The sequence below is a fragment of the Theropithecus gelada genome, chromosome 9 (assembly GCF_003255815.1).
Source record: "Theropithecus gelada isolate Dixy chromosome 9, Tgel_1.0, whole genome shotgun sequence".
Classification (NCBI taxonomy): Eukaryota; Metazoa; Chordata; class Mammalia; order Primates; family Cercopithecidae; genus Theropithecus; species Theropithecus gelada.
In genome coordinates this window covers 126,613,387-126,635,059 of record NC_037677.1, presented here as the reverse complement: position 1 = coordinate 126,635,059, position 21,673 = coordinate 126,613,387, and the positions used below count along the sequence as shown (strand labels likewise).

The 21,673-nt window shown below is 44.2% G+C and overlaps 1 protein-coding gene and 1 pseudogene across 2 annotated transcripts in view; one reads left to right on the top strand and one right to left on the bottom strand.

Moving 5' to 3' along the window:
• The first annotated feature begins 415 nt into the window (after nt 1-415).
• The window catches only part of C9H10orf143 (chromosome 9 C10orf143 homolog), a 48,796-nt gene continuing 27,538 nt past the window's right edge, over nt 416-21,673 (top strand). The window contains exon 1 of the mRNA XM_025397032.1: nt 416-530. Coding sequence (XP_025252817.1) covers nt 462-530 — 69 coding nt within the window. The 5' untranslated portion in view covers nt 416-461. The remainder of the gene's footprint in view (nt 531-21,673) is intronic.
• On the bottom strand, nt 2,893-5,230 carry LOC112631621 (annotated as a pseudogene). Its single transcript, XR_003121161.1, has one exon. The product of XR_003121161.1 is annotated as an endoplasmic reticulum export factor CTAGE5 pseudogene (transcript).

Genomic DNA, 21,673 nt, shown 5'->3' with positions numbered 1-21,673 from the left:
CGCTGTTTCACTCAAGCTAATTGGCCCGCTGCGCCATCTATTAGCCAACCAGCCACAGGGAGACCGCGCCCCACGAGGCCTAATAACCAATCATAAGACAGAGGAGGCGGGCGCTCCTCCAGCCGATCCACTGGCTGTTGTCAAAAGTTTGGCGGGATCCTGAAAGAATGCTTTCTTTGGAGCCCCACGGCTGCTCCTGTGAAGAGAGAAGCCACAAGCCGACCTCTCTGCGAAGTAATGACTTGGGGCAGACGGACAACGCCCACATCATCCCAATATTCCCAGAAGACTCCGGTCTCTACTGCTCCTGCCTGCGAGCCTCGCCTGGCGCTCTCGCGCTTTCCGCGGCGCCCCGCCCCTCAGTCTCCTCATTGGCTTTCCAGGGCCGTGTGCGGAAGGGGGCGTGGAGCGCGGGCCTCGGCCAGGCCTGAGAGGCCCGTAGGGTTTGACGCTGTGGCTGCATGGACAGCCTAGCGCTCTACCGCTGGCGGCGGCGGAGGGCGGAGGATCTGCAGGTTCAGGGGGACGTGGTGAGCCCCCGGGGCCTGGGCGTTAGGGACGGGAGGGCGGATGGCCCCTGGGCGGGTTCCCACCGCACCTCGTGTTGGCGGGCGCGGCCCTGCCTATGAGGAGGCCTGGCCCAAGCCACTCGCAGGCGCGCGCACCTCCCTGGGAGGGCGTGGCCCGTTACGGGCGTGGCCTGTTCCGGGCGGGGTTGTGACACCGCCCTCCCGGTTTCGCGCCTGCGCAGACTCGCGGAACCTGGGCACCTTGACCACACGCTCACTGGGGCTCCAGACCCAGGCTCCCTAAAACATGGGCCGGGACTCATAGCAGGACCTCGGGTGCTTGGTATCCGTGTCAGGTTTTCTCCTGCCGTCTACACTTGACTGTTCATGAGTCTTGTTCACTGAGCGCTTGCCACGTGCCAAGCCCAGGGCTGGGTGTTCGGGGACGAGTACGTGGGGAGCGAACACGCGCAGAAAATTACCCGCATTGAGCGTGTTAGTGCTTCTTGGGCTGAGTCCATTAACCGATGAGAAAAGGGTAAGATGAGATGGTAATGGGGAGGCTTGCACAAGATCCCAGGGTGAGTGGGTACGTCAGGTATGTGTGAGACGTGAAGGATGACCAGGGGTATGTAGGATGGGAGCTGACAAAACACAGTGTTGGAGGAAGAAGCTTAGAGTCTTAGGGAACTGAAAGAAGTACTGCAGAATTGGAGCTGGAAGACAGAGCTGCTTGGCGTTACTGTATTTTATCTTCCACCTCTGCTTGCAAATTGGCCAGTTCTTACTCAGCCTCATTTATTTCAAAGTTCCTTGCTAAGGGCAGCAGTGAGCAGCCAACATACCGCATATTTGCCTTTTTTTTTTTTTTTTTCCTTCTAGAGCTACACAGGCTTGGTAAGTGCAGGATCTGTCTTCCCAGTTAATGCAGGCAGCATTTTTTAAGATGTATTTACTGCGTAGCGGGAATGACTAGCTTTCTACCCTGCACCACCTCTTTCCTCACCACCCACTGCCTGGCCGTGAAGCCAGTGCCACTTAGGTTTCTGTCACAGCCGCACCCCTCCTCCAGGTACAAATTGTTACATTACTAGGGTGCAGGTTACCCCAGTAATGTAGTAATAATATGGTATAGTAATGTAGTATAGTAATAGTATAGTACAGTAATATAGCAGGTTAGGGTGCTTTTGTAACCAAGAGCCTTCAAAGTATCCTGGCCCTAACAAGATGGAAGTTTGATTCTCCTGCACAGAACAGCATGAAGGTGAGCAGTCCAGTAAGGTGGAACCCAGGGTCACTAAATATAGGCGTAGGGCTGGTGGCACCCAGATCAGGGGATATGCAGGGACCTAGATTCCTTCCCATCCCACCATCCCCTGGGTGTTACCCTCCTCTGCATAGCCAAGAGTGGATCACCACTACCATGCTGCCAGACGGTAGGGAAACAAACAGGAAAGTGACATGACTATGCTGATGTGTTTAGACCTTACTCCACTGCCCTGGAAAATGAAAGGTGCGGTCAGTGTGCAGGCAGGGAGGCAAGGCTTGTGGCTACAGTAGTATGTCAGAGGAGAAGTGGCAGAGGCTTGCACAAGAGAGGGCAGTGGGGTGGTGATACTAGACAGACGTGACTGTATATTTAGAGGGAGAGCAGACAGTCTCACTGATGGAGTGGCTATGGCAGGGTAATGTGAAGGGCAGAGTCCAGGGTGATGCCAGGGTTGACTTGAGCCCTGGGAGGGCAGTGCTGCTGTTCCTTGAGAGAAGAGTGGTGTGGAGCTGTGAGAGGCAATGAAGAGCTCCTGTTAGGCCGTGCTGTGTTTTCGGCGACTTTGAGACATTTAGTGGAGACATGGCAAATACTGCTAGTGATAGAATGGTTATCATGTAGATTATCTGAATTTTTTAATCAACTAAAATTTATTTAATTAAGCATAAAGTTACTTTCACATTTGTCTACACCTACAGTAAATACAGTTCTTGGCTTAAAGACACAGCGTTCAGAATTTAAAGCCTCCCCACCTGCAAGATTACATACGTAAAACTCCCACTATCGTTTCTATAATAGTGGATTAGTTAATCAAATTAAAATGGTTATACCATCTAGAATACAATACAGTGGAAATAATTTACTCATAAGATTCATATTGAAATCATCCTTACTTACAAAATACTATCCTAAGAATTATAATTCCATTGTTTCAATTTGAGCAAAAGTGTAATCACTTAAGTAACAGCAGTTACTTAAACTGAAAATGAGATCAATCAGAATTACTTTTGCAGAGAGCAAAAATATTGTCAGGTGTCTTGCTGCGGTTTTGGATGTTCAGTAGCAGGCTCATTTGAAGGCGATATCAGCCCAGAAGGGAACTCATTTATACCTTCAGAATGTGGGGGTGCGGGGAAAAATCCAGGTCTTGAGGGGACGGTAAGGAGGAAAACCCCTCGGTGGATAGACATTTCTCATTGCAAGTGGAACATGTGGCGGACCTGGGAAATCCTTCGTGGAAAATAATCCCGAGAAGCTCCAAACCTGGTTCCTGGAGGAGGTCGGGGCAAAGGAGGTCCTCTTCTCATGAACGGGCCCCTTGTATCCACTGGAAACAATGGACCTCTGATTGGAGCAAGAGGTGGAGGAACAAAGCCAGGGCCAGTTGCTTCATTTTCAGCAGGGAGAGATGAATCAGGCATATTTAAATTACCAAGATCATCTTTGGTATCATTTCTACTGGATTCCATTTCTGAAGGCATTGACCCATCCATTTTATCCAAAGAAGGCACATTAAAACTTCTGAGTTCTGCTGGTCCAGATGGTCTACCAGAGTTAGAATAAAATCTGTCTTGCCTCTGGGGAGGAAGAGCTGAATCAGGATATGATCGTCCTGGTGGAGGAAACATCCTACAGTCCTGTTCCCACGGAGATGGCAGGGACCCAGTGTCAGAAGGAGCCGTGTGAGGATGGGTTAACTTCTCACAGCTTGATTCTCGTCTTTCATTGGTAATCTGATGGTCCAGAGGATTCCCTGGGCCTCCTGAGCTTCTCCCTTCTTCCCCTGGAGGCAAAGGTGAGAGTCTGAGTGGACCTTCCAACACAGTTGGAGGAGAGAGAAAAGCTCTCTTTTCAGATAAAGGCTGACCCAATGATGAGGGACCATATGGGGAATGCTGTCTGCCAAATGCTGTATTTGGACCATCAAGTACATGAGGATCTTTTTCTAAAAGTTCAAATTTAAACTCTGTTTTAGTTAATTTTTGTCTGTTAGCATTTTCTTTCCTTAAATCATTGAGGTTTCTTTCAGCAGTCCAAGCTGCCAACCAATTATGATGTGCTTTTTTCTCATGGGAAATAATGTGCTGTTGATAACAATGAATAGTTCTTTCCAATTCTTCTTCAAGATCTTTGGCTCGCTGTCCATAGGTCTCCAGCTCTTTAGTGGCATGGCTGATCTTTTTGTCTGCCTTAGAAAGTTTCTCTTCTTTCTCTAACCGGTTATTTTCCTCTACTGTTAATTTCCTGTAGAGTTTCATTTCATTTTCTTGATATAATTCAGTCATTACTTTAAGTTTCTGTTGAAGCTTCTGATTCTCACTTTCAAAATGTGTGTTTTCTGACTGCAAAGATGCTTGTTCAGTCTGAAGATTTTTAATATGCTCTGTAAGCTCTTCCTTTGTTTTATCAACTTCAGATAACTGGATATAAATTTGGTTTCGTTCTCCCTGTAAGGTTTTTAAAGAAGCATTTAACTTAGCAGCATGAATCAGTTTCTTCAAAGCTCCTTTTGGAGGATCATCTAAGTAAGCACCATCTTCCGATTCACTGTTCACTTCTAAGTTACCATCATCCGTTATGTCTTCTCCAAGCCTAGCAGTCCAATCTTTCATCTTTAGCAAGCGTTCAGTCAGAGTCTTGATGTGATTTGCTGTATCATTTAGAACTTGTTCTGCATGTACTTTGGAGTCTTCAAATGTTATTTTCTGTTTATTAAGTTTACTCACTTGTTCTTTCCATACTTCAACTTCTTGCAAAAGCTGTTTCTGGCTTTCCTGAAGTTGAGAATTTTCATTCAAAGCATCTTTTATTGCTATCTTCAGTCATTCTTCAGTCATTTGAAATATCTTGAAGAATTATTTTGGCTTCAGCTACTTGTGATTTGAGGGATTTTGACTCATCTTCTAGAGACTGTATCCGTTTTGAAAAATCTGCCATCAATTCATTTTTTTGAGAATGTTTAGATTTCTCTTCTGTTAACTCTTTCTCTAGACAGAGTATTTCATGCTCAAGTTCAGAATTGGACCTGTTCAGATTTTCGCAGGTTGCCTCCAAACTTTGTTCTTCCATTGTCGCATGCTCAAAGCTGGCATCCTCTAAAGATGATGCTACTTCATAGTCTTCATACTCTTTTTGAACAAGGCTAAATTTTTCAAGTAGTTTACATTTTACTTCAGTTAGTCCAGAAAGCATTATAGCAAGCTTTTTCTCTCTTCCCACATAAAGCCGACTCCTAACCGATATAAAACTTCTCCGCAAAAAAAGGAGAACAGCAAAAAATCCAACAACAGCGGCACATATCACCAATTCCCATGGAAAACCATAAGGATTAGAATCTATAGGCAGTGCTTCCACAACCCTGTGTAGCTCCCCCATGACCAGCCCCAAGTACAGCTGAGGGGTAGCCCCTGGCTCCTCCATAGCGCCAAGGCTGCTCTGGCGGTCGCCGCAGTAACCCAGCGACAACAAGCAGCGGAGAACTCGTAGCGTTCTGTCCGGAACCAAATCCGCAGCCGGCAACCGGAGCGGACCATACCGGACCCGGCTGCGGGGGGAGCTGGGGGATGCGGGCACTCGCAGGCCTAGGCTGCCCACCCTGGCCTGCTTGTTCCACTACATCCTGAGGTAGCACATGTCCGAGCCGGACCCGCGCAAGCCTGTGAAACCACCCCTCGGTTTGGTTTCGGCCAGGCGGCCTTGGAGGGGGAGGTTTTTTTGTTTTTGTTTTGTTTTCATTTTGGTTTTTTTTTTTTTTTTGAGACGAAGTCTCACTCTGTTACCCAGGCCGGAGTGCAGTGGCACAGTCTTGGCTCACTGCAACCTCCATCTCCCCGGTTCAAGCGATTCTTCTGCCTCAGCCTACCGAGTAGCTAGAATTGCAGGTGCCTGCCACCATGCTCAGCTAACTTTTGTATTTTTAGTAGAGATGAGGTTTCGCCGTGTTGGCCAGGCTGGTCTCGAACTCCTGACCTCAGGTGATCAGCCTGCCTCTGCCTCCCAAAGTGCTGGGATTACAGGTGTGAGCCACCATGTCCAGCTTGGATTATCTGAATTTATAGCACAACACTGCTAAGTTATTCCCTTGATACAAATGAGGAAACTGAGACACAGAGAGGGTAATTAACTGGCCTAAGGATACACAGCTAGTAAATGGTGGAACAAGGTCTTAAATCCAAGCCATTTGGCTGCAGGGCCTGCCCTCTTAACCACAGGGCTACACAGCTTCCCATGTAGCATTTGTGGAACTAAAATAGCAGGCCGGGCGCAGTGGCCCGTGCCTGTAATCCCAGCACTTTGGGAGGCCAAAGCAGGCTGATCACTTGAGGTCAGGAGTTCCAGACCAGCCTGGCCAACATGGTGAAATCCTGTCTCTACTAAAAATACAAACATTAGCTGGGCTTGGTGGCATGCCTCTGTGATCCCAGCTACTCAGGAGGCTGAGACAGAAGAATTGCTTGAACCCAGGAGGCAGAGGTTGCAGTGAGTAGAGATCCACACCACTGCATTCCAGCCTGGACGAGAGAGTGAGACTCCATCTCAAATAAAAAAGTAAAAATAAAATATACCCACAAAGCTTCCCAATGAAGTCCTAAATTGGCCATCATAAAATGATGAAAAGTGTGATGCTGTGGGCTGTCAGGGAAGGGGAGCCAGAGGTCATTATTGATCAGAGCGAACAGGGAAGGTTTAATGGAAGACACCCTGAGTGATAGATCAGGTTGGAATTGCTGAAATTGAGTGCCAGGCTTCAGGTTGCAATACTTCTTGACTGTTACCTAAGAATAATGAGTTGGGTATCTTATTGGCATGGTGTATATTGCCTCTTAATTTGATAAAGTTTTGTTTATATTGTATTGTATCCTAGTCTTTGATTTAATAATCCAGATTGAGTTCAATAAAGTATCCAAGTTCTTCTACCAAGTTTTCTGTCCTCTCTCTGCCTCTCTGTGTATTTCTCTCTCACAGGCGTCTCCAGAATTTGGTTACTGAGGAACGGTAACTAGTTTCTTCTGTTCACAGCCTAGAGGCTCTATACTCTGCACATAACCACCAGCAAAGTTTTGGAAAACACAGCAGCCAGGACCCATCTCGGTAGTGACTTTGCAGGTGATTCTCCGGCAGAGCCAGGGTGAAGCACCGCTCCTGTACTGTGAGTGTCTGATCACTGTGAGTTTCCTTGCAGTCCAGTTAGCTAGCGTGGTCACATGTGTCATACATAGTTCAATGCCAGTAGTGTTTATCGTTTCCATTGGGCAGACATGTTTAGAGCACCTGCTGTGTCTCAAGCCCTGTCCTAGGCGCTGGAGATGAGATGAAGAAAAGATGAGCGTTGCTTACGTTTATCCTGCAGCTCATGACGAGGCTGACTCTGCAGCTCCAGTGCTCGACTTTTTACACAGTAAGTCCCCCTGCTTACCACACGCTGGCCATACTCATGTGTTTCAGACTGAAAGTTGTCTGCCTAGAATGCCTAAAGATTCAAGTCCACTCAGTCTTTCACCTCTGCTGAGACTCTCCTCCCTAAAGAACTCACTGAGACCAGGTTTCTTGGGTAGAGCAACATTTTAGATGCCTGGACTGGAAAATCAAGTTGATATTTTTCTTTTCTGGTGTCATATGAGTTGATTCAAGATCCTTGTTTCTAGCTTTTTTTTTTTTTTTTTTTCTTTTTTCTTTTTGAGACAGAATCTTGCTCTGTTGCCCAGGTTGCAGTGCAGTGGAGCAATGATGGCTCACTGCAGCCTCCATCTCCTGGGTTCAAGTGATCCTCCTGCCTCAGCCTCCTGAGTAGCTGGGACTACAGGCGTGCATCACCACGTCCAGCTAATTTTTTTAAAACTTTTGTTGAGATCTTGCCATGTTGCCCAGGCTGGTCTCAAACTCCCGGGCTTGAGTGAGCCACCTGCCTTGGCCTCCCAGAGTTCTGGGATTACAGGCATGAGCCATGGCGCCTGGCCTCATGTACAAGTATTGATTGATTGATTGATTGATTGACTGAGACAGAGTTTCCGTCTGTCATCCAGGCTGGAGTACAGCAGTGCCATCTGGGTTCACTGCAACCTCCGCCTCCTGGGTTCAAGTGATTCTCCTGCCTCAGCCTCCCAAGTAGCTGGGACTACAGGTGTGTGCCAGCTAATTTTTATATTTTTAGTAGAGATAAAACTAAATACCCAAAGGAAATTGCAGAGATTATTAGATTGAATAAAAAATATCAAGACTTGGCTGGGCGCTGTGGCCCAGTGCCTGTAATCCCAGCACTTTTGGAGGCCGAGGCAGGCAGATCACCAGAGGTCAGGAGTTTGAGACCAGTCTGACCAACATGGAGAAACCCTGTCTCTACTGAAAATACAAAATTAGTTGGGCATAGTGGCGCATGCCTGTAAGCTCAGCTACTTGGGAGACTGAAGCAGGAGAATCGCTTGAACCTAGGAGGCATAGGTTGCGGTGAGCCAAGATCGTGCCATTGCACCCCAGCCTGGGTGGGCAACAAGAGCGAAACTCTATCTCAAAAAAAAAAAAAGAAAAATCAAGACTCAATTATAGTCTACCTATAAGAAACTCACTTAAAATATAAAGATACAATAGATCAAGAAATAAAAGGATGCAAAAAAATATATAATGCTAACACTGACCAAAAGAAAGGTGGAGTTGCTATATTAATAAAAAACAAAGTCAATTTTAGAATAAAGAATATTACCATGGATATAAAGGATGATTTCATAGTGATTAAAAAAGTCAATTCATCAAGAGAACATAAAATTCATCAATGTTAGTGCATCTAATAACAGAGCTTCAAAATACATGAAGCAAAAGCTGATAGAACTGCAAGGAAAAATAGACAAATCCACAATTATATTACTAAGTTTCAATAACTTCTCACAAAAATTGATAGATACATGAAGAAAACCATTAAGGATATAGAAAATTTAAACTACTGGCCAGTGCAGTGGCTCACGCTTTGTTTTTTATTTTTGAGACAGAGTCTCGCTCTGTCCCCAGGCTGGAGTGCAGTGGCGCGATCTCCGCTCACTGCAAGCTCCGCCACCTGCTGGGTTCACACCCTTCTCCTGCCTCAGCCTCCGTAGAAGCTGGGACTACAGGTGCCCACCACCACGCCCGGCTAATTTTTTTGTATTTTTAGTAGAGACGGGGTTTCACCGTGTTCGCCAGGATGGTCTCGATCTCTTGACCTCGTGATCCGCCCGCCTCGGCCTCCCAAAGTGCTGGGATTACAGGCGTGAGCCACCGCGCCCAGCCGGCTCACACTTTTAATCCCAGCACTTTGGGAGGCCGAGGTGGGCAGGTCACTTGAGGTCAGGAGTTTGAGACCAGCCTGGCCAACATGATGAAACCCCATCTCTGCTAAAAATACAAAAAATTAGCTGGGTGTGGTGGCAGGCGCCTGTGATCCCAGCTACTCAAGAGGCTGAGGTGGGAGAACCACTAGAGGCAGAGGTTGCTCTAGCTCACTAGAGGCAGTGAGCCGAGATGGCACTACTGCACTTCAGCTTGGATGGCATAGTGAGACTGTCTCAAAGATAAAATAAGATAAAATAAAATACTGTCAACCTGTCTTACTTGACATTTATAGAACTCTTCATTCAGAAACAACAGAATACAAATTTCCCAAGACTAATTATATTTTGAGCCATAAAGGTAGCTTCAATAAACATAAGCTGGGACTACAGGCACATGTCACCCCATCCCGGCTAATTTTTGTGTATTCTTGTAGAGACATTTTCACTGTGTCACCCAGGCTGGTCTCAAACTCCTGGGCTCCAGCAATCTGCCTGGCTTCAGCCTCCCGAAGTCTTGGGATTACAGGTATGAGCCACCATGCCTGGCCTCAATTTTGTTTTCTGCCTGAAGGAATTTTTTTTAACATTTCTTATAGGATAGGTTTGCTGGTGATAATTTTTTTAACTTCTATATTCTAAAAAAGTCTGCTTTTTTTTTTTGAGATGGAGTCTTGCTCTGTCACCAAGCTGGAGTGCAGTGGTGTGATCTCAGCTCACTGCAACCTCTGCCTCCTGGGTTCAAGAGATTCTCCTGCCTCAGCCTTCCAAGTAGCTGGGACTACAGGTGCCCACCACCATACCCAGCTAATTTTTATATTTTTATAGAGATGGGATTTCACCATGTTGGCCAGGATGGACTCAATCTCCTGACCTCATGATCCACCCGCCTCGGCCTTCCGAAGTGCTGGGATTACAGGCATAAGCCACTGCGCCCGGCCAAAAAAGTCTTAATTTTATCCTTATTTTGAAAGATATTTCCACTGTGTATGGAATTCTAAATTGATAGATTTTTTCTTTCGGTAATATAAAAATGTTGCTCCACTGTCTTGCCACAGTTGCTTCCAGTGAGAGATCTGCAGCCACCCTCTCTCTGCTCCTCAGTGTTGAACGTGTCTGTCGTCTCTGGCTGCCTTTAAGGTTGCCCTTGACTAGTGTCTTTGAGCAGTTGGCTCATCACATGCTCTCATGTAGTTTTTTTTCATTATTTTATGCTTAGGTTTTATTGAGATTCTTGGATCTCTGGGTTTATAGTTTTTACCAGATTTGGGACATTTTCAGCCTAGATAAATAGATAGATAGATTTTTTTCCCCCCAGACAGAGTCTCACTGTATTGCCCAGGCTGGAGTACAGTGGCGCGATCTTGACTCACTGCAACTTCTGCCTCTCGGGTTCGAGCGATTCTTCTCCTCCCAACTCGCTGGGATTACAGGTGCACTCCACCACACCCTGCTAATTTTTTGTATTTTTAGTCAGCATGGGGTTTCACCATGTTGGCCAGGCTGGTCTCGAACTCCTGACCTCACCGGGCGTGGTCAAAAACAAAACAAAAACTGGCAAAGAACTGACACAGATGTTAGATTTAGCAGAGAAGAACATTAAAAGAGTTAATATAACCGTATATGTTCAAAATAGTAAACAAAACATGGAAGATATTTTAAAAAAAATAAAAATAAAATGTGACGAGCTCCAAACCAAATGCTATAACGTCTGGGATTAAAAATGCACTGGATATAATTAGTGGACAGTCAGACACTGCAGAAAAAAAGATTCATGAACTTCAAAGCACAACAGTGGAAACTATCGTAAACCAAACACAGAAAAGAGATTTTTAAAAGTAGACATAGCATCAGGGAACTGTGGGACGACGATCAGGAAGCTTACTAGATGTGTAATGGGAGTTCTAGAAGAAGAGGAGAGAAAAGGGACAGAAAAAATATTGAAAGACATAATAGCTGAGGCCGGGTGTGGTGGCTCATGCCTATAACCCCAGCACTTTGGGAGGCTGAGGTAGGTGGATTACAGGCGTGAGCCACTGTGCCTGGCCCTATTTTGTCCATTTTTGATCAGTTCATGCAGAAGAGTAAATCTTGTTGGTCCAGTTTGGCCCAAAAAGGAAGTTGGATAATACAGTTTGGGTCAGAGTTTAAAAGAAAATGAAGGCTGGGCACGGTGGCTCACGCCTGTAATCCCAGCACTTTGGGAGGCTGAGTTGGGTGGATCACGAGGTCGGGAGTTCGCGACTAGCCTGGCCAACATGGTGAAACCCCGTCTCTACTAAAAATACAAAAATTAGCCGGGTGTAGTGGTGCATGCCTGTAATCTCAGCTACTCAAGAGCCTGAGGTGGGAGAATCGCTTGAACCTGGGAGATGAAGGTTGCGGTGAGCCAAGATCACGCCCCTGCACTCCAGCCTGGGTGACAGAGAGACTCTGTCTCAAAAAAAAAAAAAAAAAAAAAAATTAGAAAAAAATGAGGTCGGGCATGGTGGCTGTAATCCTTGCACTTTGGGAGGCTGAGGCGGACAGATCACTTGAGGTCAGGAGTTCAAGACTAACCTGGGTAACATTGTGAAACCCCATCTCCACCAAAAAATACAAAAATTAGCTGGGCATTGTGCCACACGACTGTAGTCCCCAGCTACGCAGGAGGCTGAGGCAGGAGAATCACTTGAACCCACGAGGCAGAGGTTGCGCTGAGCCGAGATCATGCCTCTGCACTCCAGCCTGGGCGACAGAGTGAGACTCTTATCTCAAAAAAATAAATAAATAAAAATAAGAAGATTCAGAGTTAAATTTCCTTGTTTTACCCCATCAGTTGCAGACTTTAAAGCTCATCTGCTGAGTGAGATCCTTGCCGTGAGAACCTAGTAAATAACCAGCTGATGATGCAACCCCTGACAGAAGCCCTTATTTTACTTTTCTGTGGTCATTCTTCTTCTAAATAATTATAACCCATTCCTCAAGAAACAAGGTATTTAATTCTCTCACCCATTTTGTATTTTGGCAACAATCTGTTGAGCTATATTATGCTGTTTGTTATACCCAGTTTAATGAGATTCCACCATCCTCCCATCTAGATATAGGAAATTGATCGATGATAATTCATCTTTGGTTACAATCCTAATACAGGTGTTCACCCTGCCAGTTATGCCTAGACTCAATCATTTCTTTTTTTTTTTTTTTTTTTTTGAGATGGAGTCTCGCTCTTTTGCCCAAGCTGGAGTGAAGTAGCATGATCTTGGCTCACTGCAACCTCCACCCCCTGGGTTCAAGTGATTCTCCTGCCTCAGCCTCCTTAGTAGCTGGGATTTTACAGGTGTGCACTACTACGCCTGGCTAATTTTTGTATTTTTAGTAGAGATGGGGTTTCGCCACATTGGCCAGGCTGGTCTCGAACTCCTGATCTCAGTGATCCTCCCTCCTCGGCATCCCAAAGTGCTAGGATTACAGGCGTGAGCCATAGCGCCCAGCCAATCATTTCTAATTTTTGGCAGGTTTCTTTATATACGACACAGAAAAGTCACAGTGAGGTTAGGATCAGCAAGGAGGCCATTTTCTGTGGTTAGCCACCTCTTAAGGTGTCTGTTTTGTCCAGCGCTGACCCTGGAAGGACTGTGCCTTGGCTTCTGGTTCTGGAATTACTAAACGCCCAGAACTGAGTGGGGCACATAGCAGGTATTCAGGAGAGGTTTTTTGGTTGACTGACATGTGACAGTGTGTGTGTGTGTGTTTAACTGAGAATTGGTGAAAGAAGGATTAAGCAAATGCATAAAGTTGTTGGTATTTTCAAAACATCATTTGTTTAGGGAAAATTATAATTCATTTGGGGAAAACGCCCTCAGCGTGCCACATGGTCACCTTTCATTATCATCACCTAGCTACCATCTTTTTAGATTTCTCTCTTGCAGTTATCAAGAGCATGTTATTTAGGTTTAGAGCTTTTTTGTTTTTGTTTTTTGAAACAGAGCTTCCCTCTATCATCCAGGCTTGAGTGCAGTGGTTCGATATCAGCTCACTGCAACCCCCACCTCCCAGGCTCAAGTGATTCTCCTGTCTCAGCCTCCAGAGTAGCTGGAATTACAGGCACATGCCACTATGCCCAGCTAATTTTTGTATTTTCAGTAGAGACAGGGTTTCCCTATGTTGGTCAGGCTTGTCTGGAACTCCTGGCCTCAAGGGATCCTCCTGCCTCAGCCTCCCAGAGTGTTGGATTTACAGGTGTGAACCACCGTGCCTGGCCAGGTTTAGAGTTTTTTTAAAAGTGTGTAATTAAGTGGTTTTTAGTAAATTTACAGCTGTGCAACTATCACCACCCAGTTTTCATTATCTTCACCTCAGAAGAATCTCTGGCCATTGGCAGTCACTCCGTTCACACCCCTAGCTCCAGGCAACCACTGACTGACTTTCTGTCTCTGGATTTGCCTTTTCTCGAACTTTCTTGTAAAGGGAGTCATACGTGATAGGGTCTCCTGTAGCTGGCTTCTTTCAGTTTGCATCATGTTTTCAAGGTTCATCCAGATAAAGCATAGTGTGCTCCTTTTTATGGCTGTGTGATATTCCATTGTGTGAATAGAACACATTTATCCATTCATTTTGGTTATGAATAGTGCAGAAAATTCTGAAAATTCACATAGGTACTGATCATTGTGTGAACATATCTCTTAGATGGATACTTAGGGCTGGAATTGCTGGTTTCTATGGTAAATTTATTTTTAACTTTCTAAGAAACTGCCAAAATATTTTCCAGAGTGGCTGCACCATTTTACATGCCCACCACCAACATATGAGGGCTCCATTTTGTCCACATCCTCATATATAGTCATTCTAGTAGATACAGAGCAGTATCTCACTGCAGTTTTTATTTTTACATTTTCTGTAGAGGTGCAGTCTTGCTATGTTGCCCAGGCTGGTCTCAAACCCTGACCTCAAACGAATTTCCCAAGTCGGCCTCCCAAAATGCTGGGATTACAGGCATGAGCACCCATGCCTGGCCATCACTGTAGTACTGATGTTGAGCATCTTTTCATATACTTATTGACCTTTCATATCTCTTTATCGGGGAAATTACTCTTCACATCTTTTGCCCCTTTAAAAAATTGTGTTGTCTTCTCGTCAAGTTGAGTTTTTAATGTATTCTGGGCTGGGTGCGGTGGCTCATGCCTGTAATCTCAGCATTTTGGGAGGTTGAGGCAGGAGAATCGCTTGAACCCGGGGTTACAGTGAGCTGGGATCGTGCCACTGCACTCCAGCCTGGGTGACAGAGCGAGACTCTGTCTCAAAAAAATAAAAAAAAATTAAATATATATGTGTGTATATATATATTCTGGATACTTGTATTATATATATGATTTGTAAACATTTTTTCTCCACGAATGTGGCTTGTCTTTTCACTTTCTTTCTTTTTTTTTTTTTTATATATATTTTAAGTTTTGGGATACATGTGCAAAACATACAGGTTTGTTACATAGGTATACACATGCCATGGTGGTTTACTGCACCCATCAACCCATCATCTATATTAGGTATTTCTTCTAATGCTATCCGTCCCCTAGTCCCCCGCCCCCTGAAAGGCCCCAGTGTGTGATGTTCCCCTCCCTGTGTCCATGTGTTCTCATTGCCCAACTCCCACTTATGAGTGAGAACATGTGGTGTTTGGTTTTCTGTTCCTGTGATAGTTTGTTGAGAATGATGGTTTCCGGCTTCATCCATGTCCCTGCAAAGGACATGAACTCATCCTTTTTTAGGGCTGCATAGTATTCCATGGTATATATGTGCCACATTTTCTTTATCCAGCCTCTCACTGATGGACATTTGGATTGGTTCCAAGTCTTTGTTATTGTGAATAGTGCTGCAATAAACATACATGTGCGTGTGTCTTTTTAGCAGAATGATTTATAATCCTTTGGCTTTATACCCAGTAATGGGATTGCTGGGTTAAATGGTATTTCTGGTTCTAGATCCTTGGGGAATTGCCACACTGTCTTCCATAATGCTTGAACTAATTTACACTCCCACCAACAGAGTAAAAGCATTCGTATTTCTCCACATCCTCTCCAGCATCTGTTGTTTCCTGACTTTTTAATGATCACTGTTCTAACTGGCATGAGATGGTATCTCATTGTGGTTTTGATTTGCATTTCTCTAATGATCGGTGATGATGAGTATTTTTTCATGTTTGTTGTCCTCATAAATGTCTTCTTTTGAGAAGTGTCTGTTCATATCCTTCACCCACTCTCTGATGGGGTTGTTTATTTTTTTCTTGTAAATTTGCAAAGTTTGCAAATTTGCAAATTTGTAAAGTTCCTTGTAGATTCTGGATATTAGCCCATTGTCAGATGGATAGATTGCAAAAATTTTCTCCCATTCTGTAGGTTGCCTGTCCACTTTAATGACAGTTTCTTTTGCTGTGCAGAAGCTCCTTAGTTTAATTAGATCCCACTCATCAATTTTGGCTTTTGTTGCCATTGCTTTTGGTGTTTTAGTCATGAAGTCTTTGTCCATGCATGTGTCCTGAATGGTATTGCCTAGGTTTTGTTCTAGGGTTTTTATGGTTTTAGGTCCTACGTTTTAGTCTTTAATCCATCTTGAGTTATTTTTTGTATAAGGTGTCAGGAAGGGGTCCAGTTTCAGTTTTCTGCATATGGCTAGCCAGTTTTCCCAATACCATTTGTTAAATAGAGAGTCCTTTCTGCATTGCTTGTTTTTGTCAGGTTTGTCAAAGATCAGATGGTTGTAGATGTGTGGCATTATTTCTGAGGCCTCTGTTCTGTTCCATTGGTCTGTATGTCTGTTTTGGTACCAGTACCATGCTGTTTTGGGTACTGTAGCCTTGTAGTATAGCTTAAAGTCAGTCAATGTGATGCCTCCAGCTTTGTTCTTTTTGCTTAGGATTGTCTTGGCTATACAGGCTCTTTTTTGGTTCCATGTGAAATTTAAAGTAGTTTTTTCCAATTCTTTGAAGAAAGTCAATGGTAGCTTGATAGGGATAGCATTGAATCTATAAATTACTTTGGGCAGTATGGCCATTTTCCTGATATTGATTCTTCCTATCCATGAGCATGAAATGTTTTTCCATTTGTTTGTGTCCTCTTTTATTTCCTTGAGCAGTGGTTTGTAGTTCTCCCTGAAGAGGTCCTTCACATCCCTTGTAAGTTGTATTCCTAGGTATTTTAATCTCTTTGTAGCAGTTGTGAATGGGAGTTCACTCATGATTTGGCCCTCTGTCTATTATTGGTGTATAGGAATGCTTGTGATTTTTGCACATTGATTTTGTATCCTGAGACTTTGCTGAAGTTGCTTATCAGCTTAAGGAGATTTTTGGCTGAGACAATGGGGTTTCTTAAATATACAATCATGTCATCTGCAAACAGAGACAACCTGACTTCCTCTCTTCCTATTTGAATACCCTTTATTTCTTTCTCTTTCCTGATTGCCCTGGCCAGAACTTCCAATACTATGTTGAATAGGAGTGATGAGAGAGGGGATCCTTATCTTGTGCTGGTTTTCAAAGGGAATGCTTCCAGCTTTTGCCCATTCAGTATGATATTGGCTGTGGGTTTGTTATAAATAGCTCTTATTATTTTGAAATACATTCAATCAGCACCTAGTTTATTGAGAGTTTTTAGCATGAAGGGCTGTTGAATTTTATTGAAGGCCTTTTCTGCACCTATTGAGACAATCAAGTGGTTTTCGTCGTTGGTTCTGTTTATGTGGTGGATTACTTTTATTGATTTTTGTATGTGGAGCCAGCCTTGCATCCCAGGGATGAAGCCAACTTGATCGTAGTGGATAAGCTTTTTGATGTGCTGCTGGATTCGGTTTGCCAGTATTTTATTGAGGATTTTCACATCGAAGTTCATCAGGGATATTGTCCTGAAATTTTCTTTTTTTGTTGTGTCTCTGCCAGGTTTTGGTATCAGGATAATGCTGGCCTTATAAAATGAGTTAAAGAGGAGTCCCTCTTTTTCTATTGTTTGAAATAGTTTCGGAAGGAATGGTATCAGCTCCTCTTTTTACCTCTGGTAGAATTCAGCTGTGAGTCTATCTGGTCCTGGGCTTTTCTTGGTTGATAGGCTATTAATTACTGCCTTCGTTTCAGAACTTGTTATTGGTCTATTTAGGGATTCGATTTCTTCCTGGTTTAGTCTTGGGAGGGTGTATGTGTCCAGGAATTTATCTATTCTTCTAGATTTTCTAGTTTATTTGTGTAGAGGTGTTGATAGTATTCTCTGATGGTAGTTTGTATTTCTGTGGGATCAGTGATGATATCCCCTTTATCATTTTTTATTGTGTCTATTTGGTTCTTCTCTCTTTTCTTCTTTATTAGTCTGGCCAGTGGTCTATCTATTTTGTTGATCTTTTCAAAAAACCAGCTCCTGGATTCATTGATTTTTTTGAAGGATTTTTCGTGTCTCTATCTCCTTCAGTTCTACTCTGATCTTAGTTATTTCTTGTCTTCTGCTAGCTTTTGAATGTGTTTGCTCTTGCTTCTGTAGGTCTTTTAATTGTGATGGTAGGGTGTCAATTTTAGATCTTTCCCACTTTCTCCTGTGGCATTTAGTGCTATAACTTTCTCTCTAAACACTGCTTTAGCTGTGTCTCAGAGATTCTGGTACATTGTGTCTTTATTCTCATTGGTTTCAAAGAACTCATTTCTACCTTAATTTCCTTATTTACCTAGTAGTCATTCAGGAGCAGGTTGTTCAGTTTCCATGTAGTTGGGTTGTTTTGAGTGAATTTCTTAATCCTGAGTTCTAATTTGAGTGCACTGTGGTCTGAGAGACTGTTTGTGATGATTTCCATTCTTTAGCATTTGCTGAGGAGTATTTTACTTTCAATTATGTGGTCAATTTTAGAATAATTGCAGTGTGGTGCTGAGAAGAATGTATATTCTGTTGATTTGGGGTAGGGAGTTCTATAGATGTCTATTAGGTCCGCTTGGTCCAGAACTGAGTTCAACTCCTGAGTATCTTCGTTAGTTTTCTGTTTCGTTGATCTATCTAATATTGAAAATGGGGTGTTATAGTCTCCTGCTATTATTGTGTGGGAGTCTAAGTCTCCTTGTAGGTCTCTAAGAACTTGCTTTATGAATCTGGGTGCTCCTCTATTGGGTGCATATATATTTAGGATAGTTAGCTCTTCCTGTTGCCTTCATTCCTTTACCATTATGTGATGCCCTTCTTTACCTTTTTTTTTGATCTTCATTGGTTTAAAATTTGTTTTATCAGAGACTAGGATTGCAACCCTGCTTTTTTTGCTCTCCATTTGATTGGTAAATATTCCTCCATCCCTTTATTTTGAGCCTATGTGTGTCTTTGCAGGTGATGTGGGTCTCCTGAATACAGCACACCGATGGGTTTTGACTTTTTATCCAATTTGCCAGGTTGTGTCTTTTAATGGGGATATTTAGCCCATTTACATTTAAGGTTAATATTGTTATATGTGAATTTGATCCTGTCATTATGATGCTAGCTGGTTATTTTGCCCATTAATTGATACAGTTTCTTCGTAGTGTCGATGGTCTTTACAATTTGGTATGTTTTTGCAGTGGCTGGTACCAGTTTTTCCTTTCCATATTTAGTGCTTCCTTCAGGAGCTTTTGTAAGGTAGGCCTGGTGGTGACAAAATCTCTCAGCATTAGCTTGTCTGTAAAGGATTTTATTTCTCTTTCGCTTATGAAGCTTAGTTTGGCTGGGTATGAAATTCTGGGTTTGAAATTCTTTTATTTAAGAATGTTGAATATTGGCCCCCACTCTCTTCTGGCTTGTAGGGTTTCTGCCGAGAGATCCGCCATTAGTCTGGTGGGCCTCTCTTTGTGGGTAACCCAACCTTTCTCTCTGGCTGCCATTAACATTTTTTCCTTAATTTCAACCTTGGTGAATCTGACAATTATGTGTCTTGGGGTTGCTCTTCTCGAGGAGTATCTTTGTGGTGTTCTCTGTATTTCCTGAATTTGAAAGTTGGCCTGTCTTGCTAGATTGGGTAAGTTCTCCTGGATAATATCCTGGAGTGTTTTCCAACATGGTTCCATTCTCCCCGTCACTTTCAGGTACACCAGGCAAACGTAGATTTGGTCTTTTCACATAGTCCCATATTTCTTGGAGGCTTTATTCATTCCTTTTCATTCTTTTTTCTCAATCTTGTTTCATGATTTATTTCATTAAGTTGATCTTCAATCTCTGATATCCTTTCTTCCACTTGGTCGATTCAGCTATTGATACTTGTGTATGTTTCATGAAGTTCTCGTGCTGTGTTTTTCAGCTCCATCAGGTCATTTATGTTCTTCTCTAGACTGGCTATTCTAGTTAGCAATTTGTCTAATCTTTTTTCAAGGTTCTTAGCTTCCTTGCATTGGATTAGAACATACTCCTTTAGCTTGGAGAAGTTCGTTATTACCCACCTTCTGAAGTGTACTTCTGTCAGTTCATCAAACTCATTCTCTCTCCAGTTTTGTTCTCTTGCTGGCGAGGAGTTGTGTTCCTCTGGAGGAGAAGCAGCATTCTGTTTTTTGGAATTTTCAGCCTTTTTGCACTGGTTTTTCCTCATCTTCATGGATTTATCTACCTTTGGTCTTTGATGTTGGTGACCTTTGAATGGGGTTTCTGTGTGGATGTCCTTTTTGTTGATGTTGATGCTTTCTGTTTGTTAGTTTTCCTTCTAGGAGTCCAGCCCCTTTGCTGCAGGTCTGCTGGAGTTTGCTGGAGGTCCACTCCAGACCCTGTTTTTTCGGGTATCACCAGCAGAGACTGTAGAACAGCAAAGATTGCTGCCTGTTCCTTCTTCTTATGAAGCTTCCTATGAAGTTTCTCCCTGAAGCTTCATCCCAGAGGGGTACCTGTGAGATGCCAGCTGGAGCTCTCCTGTATGAGGTGTCTGTCAACCCCTGCTGGGAGGTATCTCCCAGTCAGGAGGCACAGGGACCAGGGACCCACTTGAGGAGGCAGTCTGTCCCATAGCACAGCTCGAGCACTGTGCTGGGAGATCTGTGGCTCTCTTCAGAGCCAGCAGGCAGGAACGTTTAAGTCTGCTGAAGCTGCACCCATGGTCACCCCTTCCCCAGGTGCTCTGTCCCAGGGAGATGGGAGATTTATGTGTAAGCCCCTGACTGGGGCTGCTGCCTTTCTTTTAGAGATGCTCTGACCAGAGTGGAGGGAGTCTAGAGAGGCAGTCTGGCTACAGTGGCTTTGTCAAACTGAGGTGGGCTCCGCCCAGTTCGAACTTCCTGGAGGCTTTGTTTACACTGTAAGGGGAAAACCACCTACTCAAGCCTCAGTAATGGCAGATGCTCCACTCCCCACCAAGCTCAAGCGTCCCAGGTCAACTTCAGACTGCTGTGCTGGCAGTGAGAATTTCAAGCCAGTGGATCTTAGCTTGCTGGGCTCCTTGGGGGCGGGATCCGCCTAGCTAGACCACTTGGCTCCCTGGCTTTAGTCCCCTTTCCAGGGGAGTGAATGGTTCTGTCTCGCTGGTGTTCCAGGTGCCACTGGAGTATGAAAAAAAAAAAAAAAACAACAACTCCTGCAGCTAGCTTGGTGTCTGCCCAAATGGCCACCCAGTTTTGTGCTTGAAACCCAGGGCCATGGTGATGTAGGCACCCGAGGGAATCTCCTGGTCGGTGGGTTGCAAAGACCATGGGAAAAGCGTAGTATCTGGACTAGAGTGCACCGTTTCTCACGGTGCAGTCTCTCACAGCTTCCCTTAGCTGGGGAGGGAGTTCCCTGACCCCTTGTGCTTCTTGGGTGAGGCGACTCCCCACCCTGCTTCAGCTCTCCCTCCGTGGGCTACACCCACTGTCTAACTAGTCCCAATGAGATGAGCCAGGTACTTAAGTTGGAAATGCAGAAATCACCCGCCTTCTGCATTGATCTTGCTGGGAGCTACATACCCGAGCTGTTCCTATTCAGCCATCTTGCCAGCCCCCACCTTCCTTTTTTTTTTTTTTTTTTTGTGACAGAGTCTTGCTCTCTCACCCGGGCTGGAGTGCAGTGGCACGATCTCGGCTCACTGCGAGCTCCGCCTCCCAGGTTCACGCCATTCTCCTTCCTCAGCCACCCAAGTAGCTGGGACTACAGGTGCCTGCCACTATGCCCAGCTAACTTTTTAGTATTTTAGTAGAGACAGGGTTTCACGTGTTATCCAGGATGTTCTCGATCTCCTGACCTTGTGATCGGTCCGCCTCAGCCTCCCAAAGTGCTGGGATTACAGGCGTGAGCCACCATGCCAGGTCACCAGCCCCCACTTTCTTAATGGTATCATTTGAAGTCCCAAACCTTTGAATATTGATGAAATCCAAGTTTTCCACTTGTTTCTTTTAGGGATCATTCTTTTGGTGTTGTATCTGAGAAATATTTGCCTATTCCAAGATCATAAGTTTTTTTTTTCAAATGTTCTCCTTTAAAAATTTTATATTTTTAGTTCTTACATTTAGGCTTCTGATCCATTTCAAGTTAATTTTTGTGCATGATATATGTCAAGAGCCCAAATTTATCTTTTTACATGTGGATATTGAATCATGTCGGCACCATGTCTTCTAAAGACTGTTCTTTCTCCATTGAATTTTGTTGGCACCCTCGTCAAAGATCATTTGACCATAAATA